The 20,192-nt window shown below is 47.4% G+C and overlaps 7 protein-coding genes across 7 annotated transcripts; 5 read left to right on the forward strand and 2 right to left on the reverse strand.

Annotated features, from left to right (window-relative positions):
• Positions 1–459: 459 nt before the first annotated feature.
• On the forward strand, positions 460–3,741 carry N7466_000900 (phosphatase family protein; the record flags this gene model as incomplete). The annotated part of the gene is made up of 1 exon (XM_057160298.1): positions 460–3,741. One exon carries the CDS (start codon positions 460–462, stop codon positions 3,739–3,741), a length of 3,282 nt encoding a protein of 1,093 aa, XP_057026546.1.
• A 754-nt stretch (positions 3,742–4,495) lies between these two features.
• N7466_000901 (uncharacterized protein) lies at positions 4,496–5,971 on the reverse strand (the record flags this gene model as incomplete). Its single annotated transcript, XM_057160299.1, has 2 exons — positions 4,496–5,513; positions 5,592–5,971. The coding sequence occupies 2 exons, from the start codon at positions 5,969–5,971 to the stop codon at positions 4,496–4,498; spliced, it is 1,398 nt and encodes a 465-aa protein (XP_057026547.1).
• Positions 5,972–7,055: 1,084 nt separating this feature from the next.
• On the forward strand, positions 7,056–8,534 carry N7466_000902 (pheromone receptor; the record flags this gene model as incomplete). Its single annotated transcript, XM_057160300.1, has 1 exon — positions 7,056–8,534. One exon carries the CDS (start codon positions 7,056–7,058, stop codon positions 8,532–8,534), a length of 1,479 nt encoding a protein of 492 aa, XP_057026548.1.
• A 499-nt stretch (positions 8,535–9,033) lies between these two features.
• Positions 9,034–9,640, reverse strand: N7466_000903 (single-stranded DNA-binding protein; the record flags this gene model as incomplete). Its single annotated transcript, XM_057160301.1, has 3 exons — positions 9,034–9,080; positions 9,178–9,266; positions 9,363–9,640. 3 exons carry the CDS (start codon positions 9,638–9,640, stop codon positions 9,034–9,036), a joined length of 414 nt encoding a protein of 137 aa, XP_057026549.1.
• An 818-nt stretch (positions 9,641–10,458) lies between these two features.
• On the forward strand, positions 10,459–11,514 carry N7466_000904 (SDR family NAD(P)-dependent oxidoreductase; the record flags this gene model as incomplete). Its single annotated transcript, XM_057160302.1, has 4 exons — positions 10,459–10,742; positions 10,826–11,058; positions 11,149–11,250; positions 11,321–11,514. The coding sequence occupies 4 exons, from the start codon at positions 10,459–10,461 to the stop codon at positions 11,512–11,514; spliced, it is 813 nt and encodes a 270-aa protein (XP_057026550.1).
• A 4,134-nt stretch (positions 11,515–15,648) lies between these two features.
• N7466_000905 (URC4/urg3 family protein) lies at positions 15,649–17,475 on the forward strand (the record flags this gene model as incomplete). The annotated part of the gene is made up of 4 exons (XM_057160303.1): positions 15,649–15,987; positions 16,118–16,607; positions 16,735–17,330; positions 17,392–17,475. The coding sequence occupies 4 exons, from the start codon at positions 15,649–15,651 to the stop codon at positions 17,473–17,475; spliced, it is 1,509 nt and encodes a 502-aa protein (XP_057026551.1).
• A 1,094-nt stretch (positions 17,476–18,569) lies between these two features.
• N7466_000906 (Rag GTPase GTR1) lies at positions 18,570–19,662 on the forward strand (the record flags this gene model as incomplete). The annotated part of the gene is made up of 2 exons (XM_057160304.1): positions 18,570–18,763; positions 18,852–19,662. The coding sequence occupies 2 exons, from the start codon at positions 18,570–18,572 to the stop codon at positions 19,660–19,662; spliced, it is 1,005 nt and encodes a 334-aa protein (XP_057026552.1).
• Between the last annotated feature and the right edge of the window lie 530 nt (positions 19,663–20,192).

The following is a 20,192-nucleotide window of genomic DNA, read 5'->3' on the forward strand; positions in this document are numbered from 1 at the left end:
AGCTTGTGAAGCTCTGAAGTGACCTGTTATCTATTTTTGTTTTATTCAATTTGTGCCAGATCGTCGCTCTGATGCTATTGACCTCCTAGACCATCCGGGATCCTCTTGCATATGCATGTACTTGTTCGACTTGCTCGCCTACTTGCTCGCCTACTTGCGTGCCTACTTGCTGTCTTAGCCCACCCACGAAATCCTTTCCTCCAACCCGCTACAGTGAATCGTACTTGTCGCATGACTATACTGCATTCATTGTCAGCGAATTTTCTCTATATTGCGGTGCCCTAAGAAACGCTGGCGTAGCACCCGGTTCCCCGCCGGAATAAAGAGCCGCCCCAGATTCACTACAACTCACTATATGCACCACACGCTATCAGTGCTACATACGGCCAAAGAAATACACACCAAATTCTATAAGAATACCCTTCTTATTACCGGAACCTTGTCACAATTTGATTCAATATGAGCTCCAAGGACCAACAATCGGAGCCGTCGCCCGCATCAGACCCGAAAAGCCAAGCGCCGGAAGACGCGGAGGATATTAAGAATCCCGCGATGGACCTACTATCTCTTTCGCGTAATGTCAAAAGCCGAAAGGGAGAGTACACCCGCCGACGAACAGTTCGCGTCAAGATTGGAACCTGGAATGTTGCAGCAATCAATGGCACAGAAAAGGATGTTGGCAAATGGTTCGTGCAGGGTCAAGGAGTGTGTGAAAAATTCTCTGGTGCCAAGGGTGAGAATCTTGAGCATGCTGGAGCAACAGACGAATGCCAGCCGATCGGAGATGACGAGGATGAGAAGAAGAAAAAGCCCTTTCAAACAAGCCCCGAGGAGATTGAGCTTTATGTTTTGGGCATACAAGAAGTGGTTGATGTCTCATCTCCTGCCGAGGCTCTCAGGCCATATACTGATTCGGGCCCATCAAATCGTTGGAAAGAGTCACTCCAGGAATCATTACCCCCTGGGTATCAGCTCGTCTCCGAGGTGCAGTTGATTGGATTATTACTTTTAATCTATGCCTCTCCTTCGATTGGTGAGAGCGTCTCTTCCGTTAGCAGTACCTACGTCGGAACGGGTTTAATGGGTTACATGGGGAACAAGGGCGCAGTGGCGACTCGTTTGGTCCTTGGTGAGACTACTCGCCTAGTTTTCGTGAACAGTCACCTCGCGGCAGGATCGGACAAAAGCAGCCTAGAAAGACGCAACTGGGATGCTTCTCAAATTGCGTCGCGTGCAAAGTTTGATCCAGTTGATGGAGAGAAGGGGTCAGGGGATGATTCCCTTGATGAAATCGGAGATGAGGACTTTACGTTCTGGTTTGGTGATCTTAACTATCGCCTAGATGATATTCCTGGAAGCGACGTCCGACAAGTCCTAGCACGACACACCGTCAATGCATACGATACTGCACTCCAGGAAACGAAAAAATCGGGTAGTCGCCGAAGTTCTACTGCTGAAATTGACAATAAGCCGCATCCACCGCAACCACCGCTTTCAGAGGACCATGAGTTGCCTGAGCCAGTGACCGATGACGAGATTGACCCACATAATGATCCCGCGTCCTTGCAGACAACAATCTCATCTCTCGTTGTGCACGACCAATTGCGGATTCAACAGAAACTGGGAACTGCATTCCATAAAGGCTGGCGGGAGGGCCAGATCACTTTTCTTCCTACATATAAGTACGATATCGGTAGTGTGGCTATGTTTGACTCCAGTGAGAAACATCGTGGCCCCAGCTGGTGTGATCGAATCCTATACCGCACCCGCCGAGACAAACTAAAGCATGAGCAACTGGACCGAGAAGCCGAGCAAATCCGGCAGAGAGACAAAGAAATGCAAGAACAAGGTCTCGACCAGGCCGTTGCCGATGACAACGTTTTATTTGATTACGACCCAGAGGTTGACGGAGTGGATGCAGGAGATGCAGGAGACGGGGTGGAGGAGTACATTTCAGATGATGACCGAGCATTTGTTTCCACTGCTGCATCCGAAGACTCGACATTAGACGAGCCCGTTCGTCTGGATCATTATGTCTCACATCAGGGAATTTTGTCTTCAGACCACAAGCCCTTAGATGCAATTTTTACCTTGTCATTTGATGCGGTCAATCCTAGCCTCAAAGCTAAAGTCCACCAGGAGGTGGTCCGTGAACTCGATAAGGCCGAAAATGAAGCTCGTCCCGGCCTTACTGTGGTCGTGGACGTTCCTCACGGTGAACAGGGAAAGGAACGAGACCCAAATGCAGTTGATTTTGGGAAGGTCGCCTATGATCTCCCAATTCACCGATCCATCACAATAGCCAACACGAGTAGTGCATCGGCTACCTTTCATTTTGGAGAGAGGCCCAGTATTGACAATAAGCACACATCAAAGAACTCACCTTGGCTCGACATTCAAATTGAACGGCACGAAGATCGTTCTAAGCAGCCGGCTATTCCGACTACTGGGAAACCACACACTCTATTGCCAGGGGAGGTGGCTAATGTTGATGTCACAGCTCACGTTCGGATCATTGAACACGTTCGCCTGCTTAACTTGAAGAAGGTCAAACTGGAGGAGATACTAGTACTCCATGTTGATAGTGGCCGTGACCATTTTATCTCAGTTACGGGACACTGGTTGCCAACCTGCTTCGGATGTAGCGTGGATGAATTGACGCGCATGCCCGAAGAAGGCGCTCGCAGCCTCGAAGGAAACGAAGCGTCACACCCATCCCAAATCAAATCCGAAGTGCGGCTTTCAGCCCCCCGAGAGCTCTTTCGCCTGACCGAGGCAATCTCCGACTTGACCGAGCGGGCTGTAGCAGAGTGGAGCATGACAAAAGGCGAAACTGGAGAAGAAGCGCCTTGGGCCTTAGATCCATTAGGAACCGGATGGCCATTTCAACCCGATACGTGGACCCTTCAGGACCCTTACCAGCGCTCTGTTCTTTCCGCGTCAGTCCGAGAGTCCCTTGACACAAACGAATCCTTAACCACGATTTTCGCACCGGATGTCTCATCAATCCAACGGCTAGAGATCCTCTGCGAAACACTACTGAAGTTCCTCAATTCTTTAAGTGATGGTATCGTTACTGCAAGTGTCTGGGAGGATATGGAGCGACAATTGATCTCGCGCGAGAAATCTAAGACCCCTCCTCGGTCTTGGGAAGAAACTCAAGCCTGGGTTTTGGAAAGCCTTGCCTATTCCCCCGCTCACAGTGTGTCTTTCACATTTGTGACGTTCATGCTCGCCCGCATCGTCAATGAAGTAGCCATCCCATCCATCGCTCCACAGCCCAACCCACCAGTACTGTCGAAGGCTAAAAAGCAATTGTCCAATCTGGCGGATCTTACCAAATCCAAAGATGAGAGCGGTAAGAAGGACACGAAAAACCAAGGCCAAGATGAAAACCAAAAAGTGCCGGAAAACGTCAAATCCAGCCTCCCGAACCCACCTACGCCCGCATCTACAGCTGCATTCATCTCAGCAGGCAGCTTTCGTCGTAAGAGCCGCCTGCCCAGCATATCCGAGCCATCGACCAAGAAATCGGCCCATGAGAAAGCTTCAGCGCGCCGACAGGCTGTTGAGTCTGCCCTTACTTCTATATTTGCCCGTGTACTCATTTCGTCGGCTGTCCCCATACCTTCCAAGGACAAAGAGCGTCGTGCTTCCGAGGAAAGGAAGAGAGGAATTATTGAGCCTTTTTTAAAAATGATTGGAGTTGATGAAAAAGGACCTTCTGGAGGGCGGACTTGATGCTACAATATACTATACTCACTCCTTGATCTTGGCCGTCAGGATCAGTGGACCTGTTCTGATACTCGGAAGCGTTTCTGTCTTTTCGATGAATAATGTTCTCCTTTTGTTGTGTTAATAGTGGTATTATAGATGTGATAGACTCAAGTTCTGGCCTGAGTTGACTAGTGTAACATGATTCGATAATTCCCTTTCATATTGAGTACAGTGACTGCGACATGTGTTTTTTTTTCATACGGTGGTATGTAGTAATGGAAAGTCTAGATGACCGAAATACTTCAAAATATTCCAATGTTCATTTGAATGTTCAAGGTCACCTTCGATTACCACGACGTGCATCAACTGCGGAATATTGGTCCATATAGAACATTTGAAAGGTATAATAGAACGGAATGTAGAGAAAGTCTAGATGAACCATTCTCCCAGGGGCCTGACAGAGATACTAGATTGATCCGGGTCCTTTCAGATACTGTCTCCCCGGAGTATAGCAAGGTAGCTAACCTCGCACGTTCTTGTAGAGATGATATTAGTGGACGAGGCAAAGGAAATCACCAATAAGTGGATGGGGAAATGGCATACGGTTTAGTCATTCGAAGCTTTGAGCCACGGTCTCCAAGAGAGTCTATATTCAAATAGGATGTAAAATTTGCTATGAGTTGTATGTAAAAGAGAAGAAGTCCCCGAAAAGTACATAGGAAAGAAAGTATGAGGCCAATTAGTATGATAGTAACATGAACTTCAAGCATGGACCAGCCTAGCGAGAAATAGACTGCGGTTGAGATATTGTCGAGCCCAGTGCTTTAGGTGGAGGTGACCGTGGTCGAACCTTACGACCAGTTCCCTGAACTGACTTGCCTTTACTAGACTTTGAGCGTGACTGCGGAGAAGGTTGGCGACCTATCATACTCCTTGCAGTGGCCAAACAGCGATTTACTGCGCGGGAAGGTAGATTGAGGATAGATACAGCGAGCTGGGCCGGAACAACGATGCAAGCACAAGCCCAGTCAACCAACGTGAATGCGTAGCTTGAGCGGCGCGACAGACTAGAGCGCTGTGCAGCAGCTGCCAGAGCTAATGCGTCGCGGGTTTGTGCCTCAAGTTGTTGGAAGCGAGTGTCTGTTTGGAGTGTGATCAAAGCGGTACGTTTCTCATATCGGCGGACAGCGCGATTGAGAGCTTCGATGTCTGGTTGAAGTGCCTTGCGGGCTTCAGCAACCGCCTGTGTTATGAGTGACTGGGCGTCATTTGGTTCTTTAGGGGAGTTTTGGCCTGGAGATGAAGCCAGACGAGTGGCAGCAGCTTCGGCGACATGCGCTTCAAGCTCCTCGAGTCGAGTTGTGAGGTCTTGAACTTTAACCGAATCGATGTGATTGTCATCAGTGGTTGCGATGATACGTTGGAGATGGAGGGTGCGAGCTTGAAATAGTTTGAGGAGATGAGCGAATGGCCGAATCTCGGATGCGAGGAGAAATATGGTAAGGTTGTAATTAGAGACCAAACCTTCCGAGGGTCGAGATAAGCTACATCTGATGCCATGAAGGAGCCAGGTGCCAATTAGAGGAAATATGAAGCATGAGGCTAATGCGACGAGCTCGTGTATATGGAGCTCTTTGATGGCTGCTTGCTTTGATGTTCGTGGGGGTTTGGGACGCCGGTGGGGTTCTTCGCCGGAGTCTACGGCCTCGTCACCCGCCTCTGGTTCTATACCCTCCACGGTGGGACTATATGTGGATTCTTCTCGCGTGATGGCCTGGGCGGACCGATACCAGTCCCTTTAAAACCCCCATGTCAGCTTTACTGATATCTCAAAAGATACTGTACATAATAAATTATTGGGTTTGATGACGTACCATGGTAATCGGACGGACCAATTGAGAAAGATAGCTGCCAGTACTAACAACGTCACATCGGTCACAAAAACACTTCCCTCTTTGAACATGACCCCGGCGATGGCTGGCAGTAACGCCAAGGCCAGTGGCGCGGAGTGCCAATGAGATTCCTCGGTTGCGATCGGACCCTCATTGTTTTGACTCACTCGGGGAAGGAACAGGTCATCTGTGGATGATCGAATGGAGTGACGAGCTTCGGAGATGGTATCTGAGAGTGTAGAGTTGCGGCGTTGCGGCCAGTCGGAGTCGGGGATGGTTTCGAGAGTGGTTCGCGTGGGGAGACCACGGCGGCGGAGAGACGAATTGCGGGGTGAGATCCCCGGAGAAGGGGGATCAGCCATGATGAGATGGGAGCCCGCAACAAGCTTCCTCTTGAAGCCTTGGGGGGGGGGGGATATATGCAGAAGGTGAGAAAAGAAAAAAGCCAAACTGCACGAGGTAGGGAAAAGAGTTCCCCCCGACAGGTGAAGGAGTTCGTGACGTTTGGGGATTAGGTTGATTCTTGTTTCGAGGCTTATGCAAGGGTAATTTCGTCATTATGCGGTTCCCCTCTCCACTATACTACAGTATAGTAGTAGTCCCACTAAACACTAGAGTACACTATAGTATTGATCCTGTATACTGCATGATTCATCATTACCCGGATCTCATGTCATTCCATTTAAATTAAAGTAATATAATTTTATAATTTACCTTGATTTATTTACTTTTTTTTTTTTTAATTATTTTTACCTCCAGAATAACCCTGGGAAATAGTTTGTCTGTATTGTCTGTATTGTCTACTTTGTTTCGTTTGTTTCGTTTGTCTGTTTTGTTTCCATGACTAATCATGACCGTGACATGGGATTCATTTCCAGTCTAACCCTATCTGGGTCTGAATAGAAGATTGGCTTGAACTTCCCTGCAGATTCCTATTGAACCCCAAATCCAGAAAACCTTGACCTCCTCATTTTCAATGTTTCTTCCATGTCTTTCTTCTCTTGCAAAGAGGCCATTAATGCCGCCATTCATCATGGACCTTGAATGGACAGGTTTTTTATTAAAATGTGACTTCCAACATCCATGGTCCATGTTTCTATACAGATCCCACTTCGGACCCCCTTTGCCTTCGCATTGGGATTCGAATAAGATCCAGAGCATGTCTTGATCTAGACCCGTTATCTTATTAGCGTGACACTCCTCTGGATCCAGGTTTCTAATTCGAGATCAGGCTCATTTTAATTGAATCTCTCCTGAAGGTCAACGAGCTATAGAAGGATGCAATCTTTTTCAGCTTCTCATTTTCTCCAGCTATTTCATGCTTCTCCCTTCCTCGAGTCCATGACCTAGATCATTGCTGAAAAAAGCATACTTGATCTGCAGAGGTATTCCTGCCTCGTTCTAGATATCTATCAGCTCGTCCAATTTTCCCCAGCAGCAGCAAGTATGGCAATTGCCCAGCTTTGGGCAGCAACACCAGCGATTGCGGAAGAGACGAAGGTATATCCGCTGGCGGTTATCATCCCAGTCTTGTCGTTTATTTCCATTCTGCTGTGTCTTCCACCATTGATTCTTCATGCAAAAAACCGCAATTTCCCTGCGACCGCCCTCATCTGCTGGGCGATTCTACTGAGTCTGTTCAATTTCATCAATGCCAATCTTTGGCCCACAGATAATACCTCAGTCTGGTGGGATGGCTCTGGTCTCTGTGATGTTGAGGTCAAGTTTATGGTGGCGAGTTATGTAGCTTTGCCGGGTGCTTTGCTATGCATCTTTCGCGAGTTAGCAACGGTACTGAACACAAGTCGAGCGATGCTGGTCCCTAGCAAGACTCAAAGATGGCGCAATCGGCTGTTTGAACTTCTCTTTTGTGTTTTTGTACCGGCCATGGCAATGATTACCCACTACATCTATCAAAAAGATCGTTATCTTCTCTACACCATCTCGGGATGTGTCAACAACTACGATGAAAGCTGGCCTAGCTTCGTGTTGGCATGGATGTGGCCCCCTATACTATGCTTGATATCTGCTTACTATTGTTGTGAGTCAAATCCGTACTATGCTCACCACGGTTCAAGAAAATGGAGAGAGCTAATCTTTGAAAATGGTATAGGCCTAGTCCTTATCCGTCTTCACAAATACAGAAGCGACTTCGAGACCATCCTCCGCGCATCGAGAAGCAACATGAACAAAGCACGTTTCCTGCGCCTCTTTTTTGTCGCCTTCACTATGCTCATTGCCATCCTGCCTGTCTCAGCTTGGCTCCTATATGAAGACCTAGTCGTATCCTTTCCTTGGCACCCTTACTCATGGTCCCAAGTCCACCATGCAAACTGGTACGAGATTGTCAAGGTTCCATCATACGGTCATGTCTTTGATGATCGCTGGCTACCCATCGCTACCGGCTTGATTGTCTTCATCTTCTGCGGCCTCGGCCAAGATGCCATTCGCGTCTATCGCATGATCCTCTGGCGATTGGGGTTCGGATACTGCTTCCCCAGTGTGTCCCAGCCGCAGAGCTCACAGGCGACACTCCAGCCTCCCAATGGTTCAAACTCGGCGACATTGGTTGATTCAACCAGCCAGAAGAAGTCACTCTTTAAGTGGCGCAAGAACGCACACGCTGATGTTGAGAAAGGTGTCCGTCCATCTTTTCTTGTTGGTCAAAGTGCCAATGCCCCCATTGTGCCATGGTATCGCGATCCCCGGGCATTTTTTAGTCGCCGCTTTGCTCGGAGTGGGGATCAAGTCATTCTGCTAGATGATGTTTCTGCTCCTGAACTGGCGGTTCGTACGAATGCTTGGGCTGAGGTCAGTCGAAGCCGTCCCAGTAGCGAGCTGTCACGGAGTGCTGTCACACCCACCCCGGTGGATTCCATTCATATCAAGCATGTGATACACCAGCAGAGTGAAATCCAGCTCTGAGAGCTATATTTGTATCTTTCATCGACTTATGCCAGTCGCTTTCCTTTCTATTCATTAGCATTTCATCGGCGCAGAACACATGTTAACTTTCTCGTTATGTGCACTCTAGCCGGATGGTATTCGATATTTTTTTTGGCATTTTTTTTTACCAATACATTTAGGCGAAATCATTCTATTCGAGCAACCCTTCCATTTCCTTTCATCCTAATTCTCATCTACTAAAAATGAACAGAGCATCTCAACGTACACCATAATAAAACAGAGTGTATTCAGGGTATACTAGTACAATACAATAAAAGCAGAGCGAGGAGATCGACAAGAATTATTACCCAGCACTGAACCGAGGCATAGTAAAAGCACAAGCCGAGTTAAACATTCCCCTCTCCAAACCAGCCCAGCCAATCTAAGATCCGTCCGCACTCCCAATATAACTCCCGTACAGATAATCACCCAAGTCGATATCCACATTCATATTAATCAGATTTCTCAGGGTAATCGTTTATTCAGAATCGGCATTCTGGGGGCGGCTAAGAACCTCAATAGAGCCTTGAATCGAAGTTAGTTATCATCCACCAAAGTCCAGCACAAAGACCCCCATTAGATGCAACAAGCATCCAAAAGCAGAGGAAACGATATAACTCACGCTGCACAATGCTCAGGCCAGACTGCTTGCGACCCTCGGCATCCTCGTAGCTCTTCATTCTGGCGTCACCCTCGACGTAAACGAGTGTACTAAAATCGCAAACAAGCATGTCAGCATAATGCGCTCTCAATTGGCATCACCACTAATCTCAAGTTCAAACCACATCCGATCCCACAGGCACTTACCCCTTCTGCAATGACAACAAATAATCCCGCTGCGCACCGTCCGCAAAGCTGGCAACCTTGAACCAGCTGGTCTGGCGGTTTTCGCGGGGGCCGTAGGAGGTACCGACGGCGTACTTGATGATATCCTGTCCGGTGGAGGTAGCCTGGAGCTCGGGATCGGCGGCCAGACGACCGGTGATGGTCATGCGGGCGACGGAGTGTGCGGCGGAGGAGCTGAAGGTGCGGGTGGCGGTGTTTGCCAGGCGCAGGGTTGGGCGGAGAGAAGTGAAGGCGGACATATTGATCGTGGGTTGGATGATAGGAAGGAATGTGATTTGCGGGGATGAGGCGGTTTGTTAGGTCGGTTTAACAGGGGTCGGAGGTCGCGGTTGACGTCGACGCGATCCGCGCCGTGGTCATGTGATTAATTTATTCGGCGATACGATAGATCGCTAACCATAACATTAACTTGCGATTGGAGGGTTTAGAGCTGAATTTTTCTTTTTTTTTTCTTTTTCCTTTTAGATTCAATTGCCAGTAGAATGCGAGTCAAACATTGACATCTCATCCAATACTATAGATACGGGCCATTTTCTCCTAACCACACCAGACAGTGCTGGAGATACGAATAGTAGATGATCTCTCTCCAAATCCTGCATTTTTCTATCAAAGCACCAAGAGTTTCGGGAGTCACATCTTGAATTTGAATATCATAAAATAACATTTAATAGTTTTTGTGGAATTCAAAATCTTCGTCTCTTTGGTGATAACACAGACGGCCAGAGAATCACACCGGAAAGACCCTGTACATATTGCTACGTACTACCTAGTACATGTTGCATGCATTAAAGCGGCGTCATTGTGCTGCCTGAGAATAAATCGCATGGTTTAAACCCGGGTTTAGTTGGACCGAGGATCTTCTGAAAAGCAAGGGTCATCAAATGAGGGGGTTATGTATTGAAATAGACGAGGTTAGGAGCTACAATGTACTTGACTACCATATTAAGCATGTATCCCGAGGTACTTATAAACAAATCTTACCTAGAACCCCGCATATCAAATATCTCCCGATTTCTCTCATCGTAATCCATTTTCCAACATTTTGTCAACATCAGTCATGCCGAACCGCCTTCAGGACAAAGTGGCTATCGTCACCGGCTCTTCTTCCGGAATTGGTCGTGCCATCTGCCTCTTGTATGCCCGTGAAGGAGCGAAAGTGACCTGCGCAGATCTCACTCCCTCGGCACGACAGGATATTGCGGAAGAAGGGGAGGCTGAGACACATGCCCTGATTCAAAAAGAAGGCGGACATGCCATATTTGTTAAGACCGATGTTGGTGAAGCTAGTGAGATGGAAGCGCTTGTCCAAGCTGCGACGAAAGAATTTGGAAGAGTAGACATGTGAGTTGGATCTCGTTGTAACCCGGCTTTGTAAAACGCATTGCAGCTTATTTTTCTAAACATTTCATTTCCGCTTTTCATAGATTGGTCAACAATGCTGGCGTGGCTTTGGAGGCCCGCCGTCCCTTGACCCCATGCCACGAGACGGACGAGGAAGTGTGGGACATCACGATGAGAGTTAATGCAAAATCCTGTTTCCTCGGATCTAAATTTGCCATCAGGCAGATGCTTGCTCAAGAGCCTCATTCGTCTGGAGACAGAGGGTGGATCATCAACATGGCTTCTGTCATGGGGATCGTTGCATCAAATGCGAGTCGTAAGTCCCCTGTAGTTCTTGCTCTTGCCTATGGGAAAAAATATAGTTTCAATATTTATACAAATGCAAGCTGACTGTGATATCGAAAAGCATCTTATTGTGCATCAAAGGGAGCAGTATTGAGCTTGACTCGACAAGTTGCCCTTGACTATGCCGGGTCAAAAATTCATGTGAACGCTATTTGTCCAGGATGTGAGTTTTGAATATACTATCTCCACATGTGCATCGATTTCAGTTGATTTAGCTGACTGTAAGCGCACAGATGTCCAGACTGCAATTTACAGTGACTTGAGAGCGATTGGTGCCACTGAAGAAGATATGCAGCAGAAGCATCCTTTCAATGGACCAGGTAAACCAAGTGACATTGCTAAGATGGCAGTAGTCTTAGCAAGCGATGATGCCAGCTGGGTGACAGGAGTATCGTGGCCTGTGGATGGAGGTTATACTGCACGCTAGAAGAACAATACCTTGGAATTGACTGTCCAGATTCCAAGGTTGTTCTTCTATTTATCTGCTCAGGTATAGATAACCCGAGCGTGAGAGCCCGAGAGTATGGTATGTATCTAGTATGAGACGGATCAGTCCGAAGTGCTATCAATCACATGTTGTTGCCAACGTATGCTGTTCTCCAGCGTAGCCTGTGCCAAGGGACAGGCAATACCCAAATTCAAGAGACGAGATCATGATCATAATTTGGGTCAGTAGAAGGCAGTGGCATTGAAACCCCGACTGACCAAACAACCTTTCAAGAAGAGATATGCATTTCACCCCAGCTGAGCTACGAGGGAGAAGCATAGGAGCATATTTGTGGTCTGGCCTCGGATCAGCGATGCGGAGTTGGTGCCTATCGCCAGGGGTCCAGATGAAATTCCCAAAGAGAACTGACTGGACTAAGCTCTCTTGAGGTGCACGACGACGAACAAGTGGAAAGTATTCAAGTCCGATGGTTATTCCTGTTAACGAGCCAAGAGTGCTTCGGAGGGGGAAGGCTATGTAGGATTCTGAGAAGACGACGAGAAGGGCGGAGAGGAATTAAGGAGCACTGTGGCTGGCGGTGGTATCGGTGAATGACATTGGAGGAAGAGATCTAGGTTAGTAGGCATGAGTCCCTGTTGGACTCTATGTTGACTGAGGTGAGTTCCTTTCTTTGATCCTGGCGCCGTAGCGAAATCGCGGGAGGTCGGCTTGGTGAGCTGGCTTGCTTTGGAAGTCTTGCTGTGTCGCTTGGCATGTTTCTATTAGAATAAGAGAGGGTAATGGTTGTCCACGGGGTTCGCCGAAATGGTTCATTGAAGGTTCATTGAAGTAAGCTCTTCATCATCAGTAAGCTCAATTCCTCGACGATCAGGGATACAATGGAAACAGCCGGCATCAATACATCTTAGACATCTCGGATTGTCAAAGATGCGTCACTTGGGCAACGTAAGAAGCATTGGATGTTCGATATGTCTGCTAGGGCTCAAGGAAAGGCTCGGGCTGATAGTTTAGCCAGCCAATATGATTTCCCGGGCTGTACTCCGTAACCCTGTACTCCGTTTTCAGTACGCTGGCACGGACAAAAGCTACTTCGAACTACGAAAAGGATTAAAGCCTGACAAAAAGTTCAAATCTGAAAATCCCCAAAGTCAACTGTAAACCTTCTATTTGCGCAGCTATTCAACCAATCAGAAGTGCAAGCCCCTTTAGCTTGTACCGCGTTCCAAAGTTACGAGAAGCGAAGGCAGCTGAATGGCTCGTATGAAGCTTAAAAAACCGGACATTCCCTCTTTGCTCCGTACTATTGACTTGATTGGGACTTTGATAAGCGAAAAAAGCCAACGGTTGAGGCGAAGCTTTCGCACAAGTTCCGTGACGCGGCCAATAAAGTTCCAAAGTTAGAGCGACTTTGAAGAAAACAGCAAAAGTTGGGGCTAACCTTCCAAGGTTGAAGCTAAGAGGTGACTCTCCAATGGATCCATGGATGACCATACCTGACCCAGAGTATTCGGATATACCTATACTCCGTAGCCAACATTATAGGTAGTCTTTGATGGACATTTATAATGTGATGCTATACCTTAGCTTTGCATCATAATTTCCGGACACGCATTATCACAGAAACGACACGTGGGTACATGGGTCTGTGGCTGGCCGCCACCGCAAAAACAGAGTACAAAGTACGGAGAACGGATGTGCCCAAGGCAAATCGGCAAGGATTGGAATAAATTTGCACAATTCCAACCTGGAGAGCCTCGCTGCCAACTACCCAAGTTGGTTAAGGGCATTTCAGTAATTCTGGATTTATCCCGAAGAAAAACCGGGGCCGGAAAGAATATGGGAGGCCAATTAAGACAGGAAAGCAGGTAGAAAATGCGTGAGGCTGATCTTTCCTTTTCCCTTTCCCGTGCAGAGCAAGATGAAAAGCGTACCTGATCTGCAAAGAAAAAAAAAACAACTAAGAAAAACCCAAACACCAACGAAAAACATCAAACCGCGAAAAAAAGTCAGTACTCCGCTTTGCCCAAAGCTCGACGCCTGGCGGAGTTTTCGGGTAGAGGAGCCGCGCGGTAACGAATGGGCTTGGAGTATTAGGATGTGGGCCGATGGTTAGCGAGTTGCCTGGGTTGCTGAAGTTTGAACTTCAGATGTAAACAATGGCCCCCTTTGGAACAGGATTTGACAGGGATCTAGCAGGATTTTAAAGACCCAGATTAACAGTTTTTCTATTTTCTAATTTTTAATTTTTTAATTTTCTGGAATTTTCCCAAAAGTTGCCCTAATATTAAATGTGGCTCCGTCCGTGCTTCCCGGAGCTGGATTTTAGCGTATATAGACAAGTGGAGGAGCGCAACGGCGGAGATTAGACCCTCTAGCATAGTAAAAACTTAACACTGTATTTTCTTCTTTTCGGCTTTCGGGACCTTCCCGTCTAGTCATTTGTAGTTTGTCTAGACCAGATCCAACAATCTAAGAAGCTTTGAGCATCGGATGTACGGCTAAGAAAGATCGGAGAATTTCAATATTTCCAGAGATGCGAGATGCGAGATGTGGAATGTGGAAAAGCAGGCCAGATCGGAATTCCCGTCACCTTATGAACGCCCACGTCAACTGTCTTATATATGTGGATATCGTACGATATATGCAGCTCGTGGGATTTTTGCCATGGTGATTGTCATTGTATTTTTTTTTTTTTTTTAATTCTCTTTTGGTGTTTCTAGAACTATCAACATATGGTAGCATCTGATTTCCCCGATACTAGTGCTGACTCGGGTTATACGTCCGCCGTGACAGGCGCCCGCTGCATGAACGGGCCATTTGACCCTGCTTTTCTTTCTTTTCTTCTCTCTCCTATAGGATGGATTCCAGTAATTTCTTATAGAATTTGTTATCGTCGGGATATAATATCAATCAAAATGCCACTAAAATTCCAGTTATCAGAGGTTTCAAACATTTAGTCTCATCTAGGTCATCTAATACAATTGAAGAAATTTCTAGACATATTAAAAACTAAAACAAAACAAAAACAAAAACAAATTGAATCTGAGTAATTTCATGGTAATCAGTCATTCCTTGGTTCACCGAGGGGCACTAGATCTCCCTAACACTCAAAACAGACTTAGGGTACCAAACATCTCCTAAATGGGGGGTTCATGGCCCCCTTTGAGCGCTTGGAGAAAGCTGTACCAAAGATTCAAACCGACAATCCCTTTTTTTTCACGGGCCATGAGCGGCTATGACTGGCTAATGCTGCTTGGCAGGGACTAGTCACCTCAGTAGAGGTCTCCGCACAGGGCAAGCCCGTGCATCGCCAGTTCTCCGGCACATTTCTGGTCCAGACTGATGGATCCATTGGGATTGCCCGCACTAGCGATCTATACACGTACGTGAGAACCTTGCTCATCTTTACTTTTCGTTTTTTTCTTTTTTTATTGACATATGGCTTAAATGCTATTATCTCAGTATCTCTGCTTTTCTACCCCATAAAAAAAATAAAAATAAACATAAAGCCAAAGTTTGCACAGCCATAGTCGGCTTGAATCTCCTCTCCTGTCACTTTCTCTAGCTATTTCCAGCTATTTCCAGCTATTTTCCCATCTAATTTTCACAACTGCGGAGATCTCCCAGTCGGGAAGTAATCAATCTGCAGTTCGCTTATAGAGAAAACTCTCTCTGTCCTTTTCCAGTATCCCTTTTCTTTTTATACCTCCCATTCCAATGCAAGACTTTGGAACGTCATTATAATTCAATTTAGGCCCCGATCCCCACTTTGCACAGCTGTTGACGGGACTAACGACCTAGATTGTCCATAAACCGTGGAGATTGTTGAAGAGCCCGGCCACCGACCGCCCCGCCTCGATTATTACGGAATCTTTAAGGAGAAAAGAAGGGGAAAAAAAGAGTAAAAAAAAAAAAAAAAAAAACATTACAACGCCAAAGCTCGAGGATCCTTACAAAGCCAAGAATTGTCATCGATTATTCCTTCAAAGCTACTGGGAGTCGATCCCATCCCCCACCCCTCTTCTCCTTATCACCTTTGCTTCTCCACCTCGAAATTCCTCCCGGTACAGGAAATAGGAGAACAAAACCAGAAAGAGAGAAAAGTCAACAATCATGGGTCTCTTTAAGCGCAAGGACTCGAGGACCTCGGTCCAGAGTGAGCGCGATGAACAGGAATCCTTCGTGTCCGTCAACAGTGCTCGCACCTCCAATACATCCCTCAAATCCCCCGGTTACAAAGGCAGCGGCCTCCCGGCCTCCATCCCCGAGATGCCCATCGCGAGCCCGCCAGACCCGGCATTGGACCCCGCCGCCTATCTCCGAAGCATCCACGCCGTGCGCGAACGCGCAAATATCGTCCTAAACCGAGCCAAACGAAACCAACTCAACCATTTTGACGTCGATTTGTCCAAACTCAAGGCTACCGCGTCCTATGTTGTATCCATCATAAAGGTAAACATGACTCACTCATATCTCAATCTTTCATGAACCAAGAAAAAAAAAAATAAGAAAAAAATACACCAAACACAAATCAAAATCAAAATCCTCGACATAAGGCTAATGCGGAGGTGACTATGAAAAGAGAGATTATGCACAAGATTATGAGAATATCCCGCCGCATGGCCGTTGGCAGCATTTCGATGTGGGCGGCCGGCCCCGGATCAACCAGCTCCTGCAGTCCTGGCCCAGCAGCATTGACGCCCAAGAGCGCACCCGTCGCCTGATTGATTTATTCGTCGTCTCCGTCCTGCTGGATGCGGGCGCCGGCACAAAATGGTCATATCGCTCCAAGGAGTCCGGAAAGGTTTACTCGCGCAGCGAGGGTCTCGCCGTCGCTAGTTTGGAGATGTTTAAATCCGGTTTATTCAGTAGCGACCCGACAGAACCCTGCCAGGTGGATGGCGCCGCGCTGAAGAATATCACCGTCGAAAAGCTGGCCAAGGGCATGCAGCACTCGGATCAGAATTCGCTCGCCGGTATCGAAGGTCGCGCGGGCTTGCTGGTGCGACTTTCCGAAGCTTTGAATAACCAGGACTTCTTTGGCGTAGATGCTCGACCTGGTAACATGCTAGGTGAGTTACAAAGCTTCATGAGCTACTTTTTTTCTTTTCATCACCATCTTTTTTTTTTTCAAGCGCCATGTGTCTTTGTCGCATGGAAATTCAGTCGAAAGCTAACGGGTTACTTTTCGTGCGCCAGATTTCCTTCTGGGACACCCCTCTACTCTCGCTTCTTCCGTGCCCATAGTCCCACTCACCACCCTGTGGACTGTCCTCATGGATGGATTCTCATCCATCTGGCCCCCCTCCCGAACCCAGATCGACGGCGTCTCGATTGGAGATGCTTGGGATTGTTCGGATCTCCCCAATTCGCCCCCGGCACAGCCGTGGGAGCGCATTATCCCATTCCACAAGCTGACCCAGTGGCTCTGCTACTCCATCATGGTCCCCATGTCGAAGCTAATGCACATCCACTTCGCCGGCAGCGATCTATTGACCGGTCTGCCCGAGTACCGAAATGGTGGTCTGTTGATCGACATGGGACTTTTGAGCCTCAAGGCCGATGATATGGAGCGCGGAGTCAAAGCTTTCAAGGAGAATGCCCAAATCAAGGGTCAACCTAATATGGAGGTGGTGCCGCTTTTCTCTACAGATGACGACGTGATCGTGGAATGGCGAGCTGTAACAGTCGGCTTTTTGGATGAGCTGCTGGACGAGGTTAACGCACAATTGGGATTAGCTGGTTCAGAAGACCAATTATCGCTGGCCCAGATGCTGGAGGCTGGCTCCTGGAAGGTTCGTATTGAATTTTTGTTTTCCTGCTACTATTTGACTCCTCAACTAACATTGCGCTTAGGGTGGTCGTGAAATTGCCGAAGTCTCCAGGCCTAATACCAAGGAACCTCCGATTATGATCCGTTCCGATGGCACGGTCTTCTAATGCCTTCTTATACGCACGAGCTTAATGGATGAACGGGATGCCTGACCTGCGCCAAGACTTACTTTATCTTACTATTATTACTATTACTGTTGGCTTTGGGTGCTGGGATTTATGAACTATTGATGACGACCGATATTGATTCTCCTTCTGACTGGCCTCTTCGTTGCTTGTGATTTCTTGGTGCTCTAATTTCTTTTCTTTTCTCTTCTCGTCTTCGACTTTGATCTCGACTTCGACTTCTCTTATTTCCACCGATGGAGGCTTTTTGCATACTGTACCATTCGTTGGCACCTGTCCCTGCGTTTCTTTTTCGGATACCACTTTTAACATTTTCCGCCACTTCATCTGTGTTCTTTTACTTTGCCTATTGGTTTATGTCTGTTCTATAAGACTGCATCGTGTACAGCAGCCATGAGCGTTGTCCTGAAAAGTAAGGAATATTAAGACCGTGACATCAATTGATTGCGGGTGATTTTGTCCAGATTGTGGGCCTTTCAGAGCCTAAATGTATTCACTGTTATTCCAAGGTTAACAGGGGTGCATAAATAATAGTAGCATCTTTAGGTAGTATGTCATGCACATGCGACTTTTCAAGTATATGAAGCTTGGTTCTGCTGATGCTACTCAGGTGCCTAAACAATGTCGTCATCCCGCTACCTCGGCTATCCTACTCACAACTACTAGCATTAATAAGGATCCATCGATGGCATGGTTTTGGTGGAGACTATTCACTACTAGTACTGCTAACTTCTCAATAAAATTCAATGAAACCCATCATCTGCAACAACAGCATCTCATGCATCCTGCATTGCATACTACCACTATAAACAGCATCACGTGACTAATTCACCGGGTGCGAGGTTGATCCGTCTCTCCGCATCCATCATCTTGGAGCTGTTCCTCTCTTCGCCTTATCTCGCATCTCCCCAATTCCCTCTTCGCCTGTCCCGATAAGCTTTTACGAGCCTCGTTACACCATAAACAGTCTTTCACTTCATCTTGGGATATCGTCAAGTGACCTAGTCACCCCCAGAACCATCCGAGACGCCCCCGCTCTTGCGGGGCAAGCTTAAAACCAGCAGCAGATCGCCAGTATGGACGCTCGCAAGAAGAAGAGAAAGGTCCTCCTCATGGGAAAGAGTGGCTCGGGCAAATCTTCTATGCGCTCAATCATTTTCAGCAACTATGTCGCTAAAGATGTGCGCCGTCTAGGCGCTACTATCGACGTGGAACATAGCCATGTTAAGTTCATGGGCAACCTCACATTGAACCTTTGGGATTGCGGAGGGTGAGTCATTTCCAAACCTCAATGACCTAACATATCTCATGTTTTCATTTCAAAAGTATGCAAACTAACTCAAGTGACCCATTGTCAGACAAGATGCATTCATGGAAACCTACCTTGCCTCCCAACGTGGGAACATCTTCTCCGATGTCGCGGTACTAATCTACGTCTTCGATATCGAATCCCGCGAAGTAGACCGTGACCTGGACACATATAATGCCATTATTCAAGCTCTCCGTGAATACAGCCCAAACGCCTACGTCTTCTGTCTCGTCCACAAGATGGATCTCATCCAAGCCGAGCACCGCCAACGTATCTACGAAGAGCGCTCCGCGCTAATCCGCAGCCGCTCGGAGCACTTCCGCATCGACACCTTCGGAAGCAGTATCTGGGACCAATCGCTATACAAAGCCTGGGCCGGCATCGTGCACAAATTAATCCCGAACTTATCAGTCATCGAGCGCTTCCTCTCTGCGTTCGCGAAGAAGATCGACGCCGAGGAAGTCATTCTGTTCGAGCGCTCCACTTTCTTGACCGTTACATCCGTCACCTCGGAGGTCGGCGAGCTGAACCCGATTTACGATCGCCATGAGCGTCTCTCCAATATTATGAAGGCCTTTAAGCATTGCGCCGCCCGGAATACACTTACGACACCTGCGTCCGCGGGTTTCGTCGTTATGCATACCAAGACGCCGCAGTTTAATACCTTCCTTGGTCGCTTCACGGATAATACTTATATCTTCCTCGTTGTACCACCAGGCGAAGCAGCGTATAACTGTGCCGTGCTGAACACCATGCTAGCCCGAGAGGGATTCTCTAAATCGGCCGCTGCAGGTCGAACAGATGGATTCCCGCTTCCGCCGCCTGAAACGGAGGATGGGGCAAATGGCCACGCTGCATGATCGATCAACTTTTATTTATTTTTATGTTTGGGCCTTATTCCGTTGGTCTGGGACTTGCGATGCAATCTCCCATTGTTTATCCTTCTCTTCTCGGTCCTTCGTTCCTAGCGTGGTATCATGTACAGCTGGCATTTCTGGGAGGTTTATGTTTGGCTCAAAAGTTTCAGTTTTCACGGGCGCTGACATGACACGATTTGGCGTTGCGGTATGAAGTTTTTTTTTTTTTTTTTTTGGTTTCTTTTGTTTTCAATGTGTTGTTGAGCTTCTTTAGTCGGATCTGCTGGTTTGGTTAGAATCGAGATACCCTTGTCTGGATTATTCTCGTTCTGCTTCAGATGTTTGCTTCCTCGTCTCGTTCAATTGCCTCTGTGTCCCATGCGGGCTTGCCCAAATTTTTAGCTTCGAATATTGAGGTTTGTACATCTTTGTTTCCTCAATTCAAGTGGTCATTGCGTAAATTTTGAGTACATCCGAGATCCTAGTACGAGTTAGTTCCCTATCAAGTAACATCAGATTGACCAAGTCTTCCA

This window comes from Penicillium verhagenii (assembly GCF_028828195.1).
Source record: "Penicillium verhagenii strain IBT 33310 chromosome Unknown utg000002l_segment0_segment0, whole genome shotgun sequence".
Taxonomy (NCBI): Eukaryota; Fungi; Ascomycota; class Eurotiomycetes; order Eurotiales; family Aspergillaceae; genus Penicillium; species Penicillium verhagenii.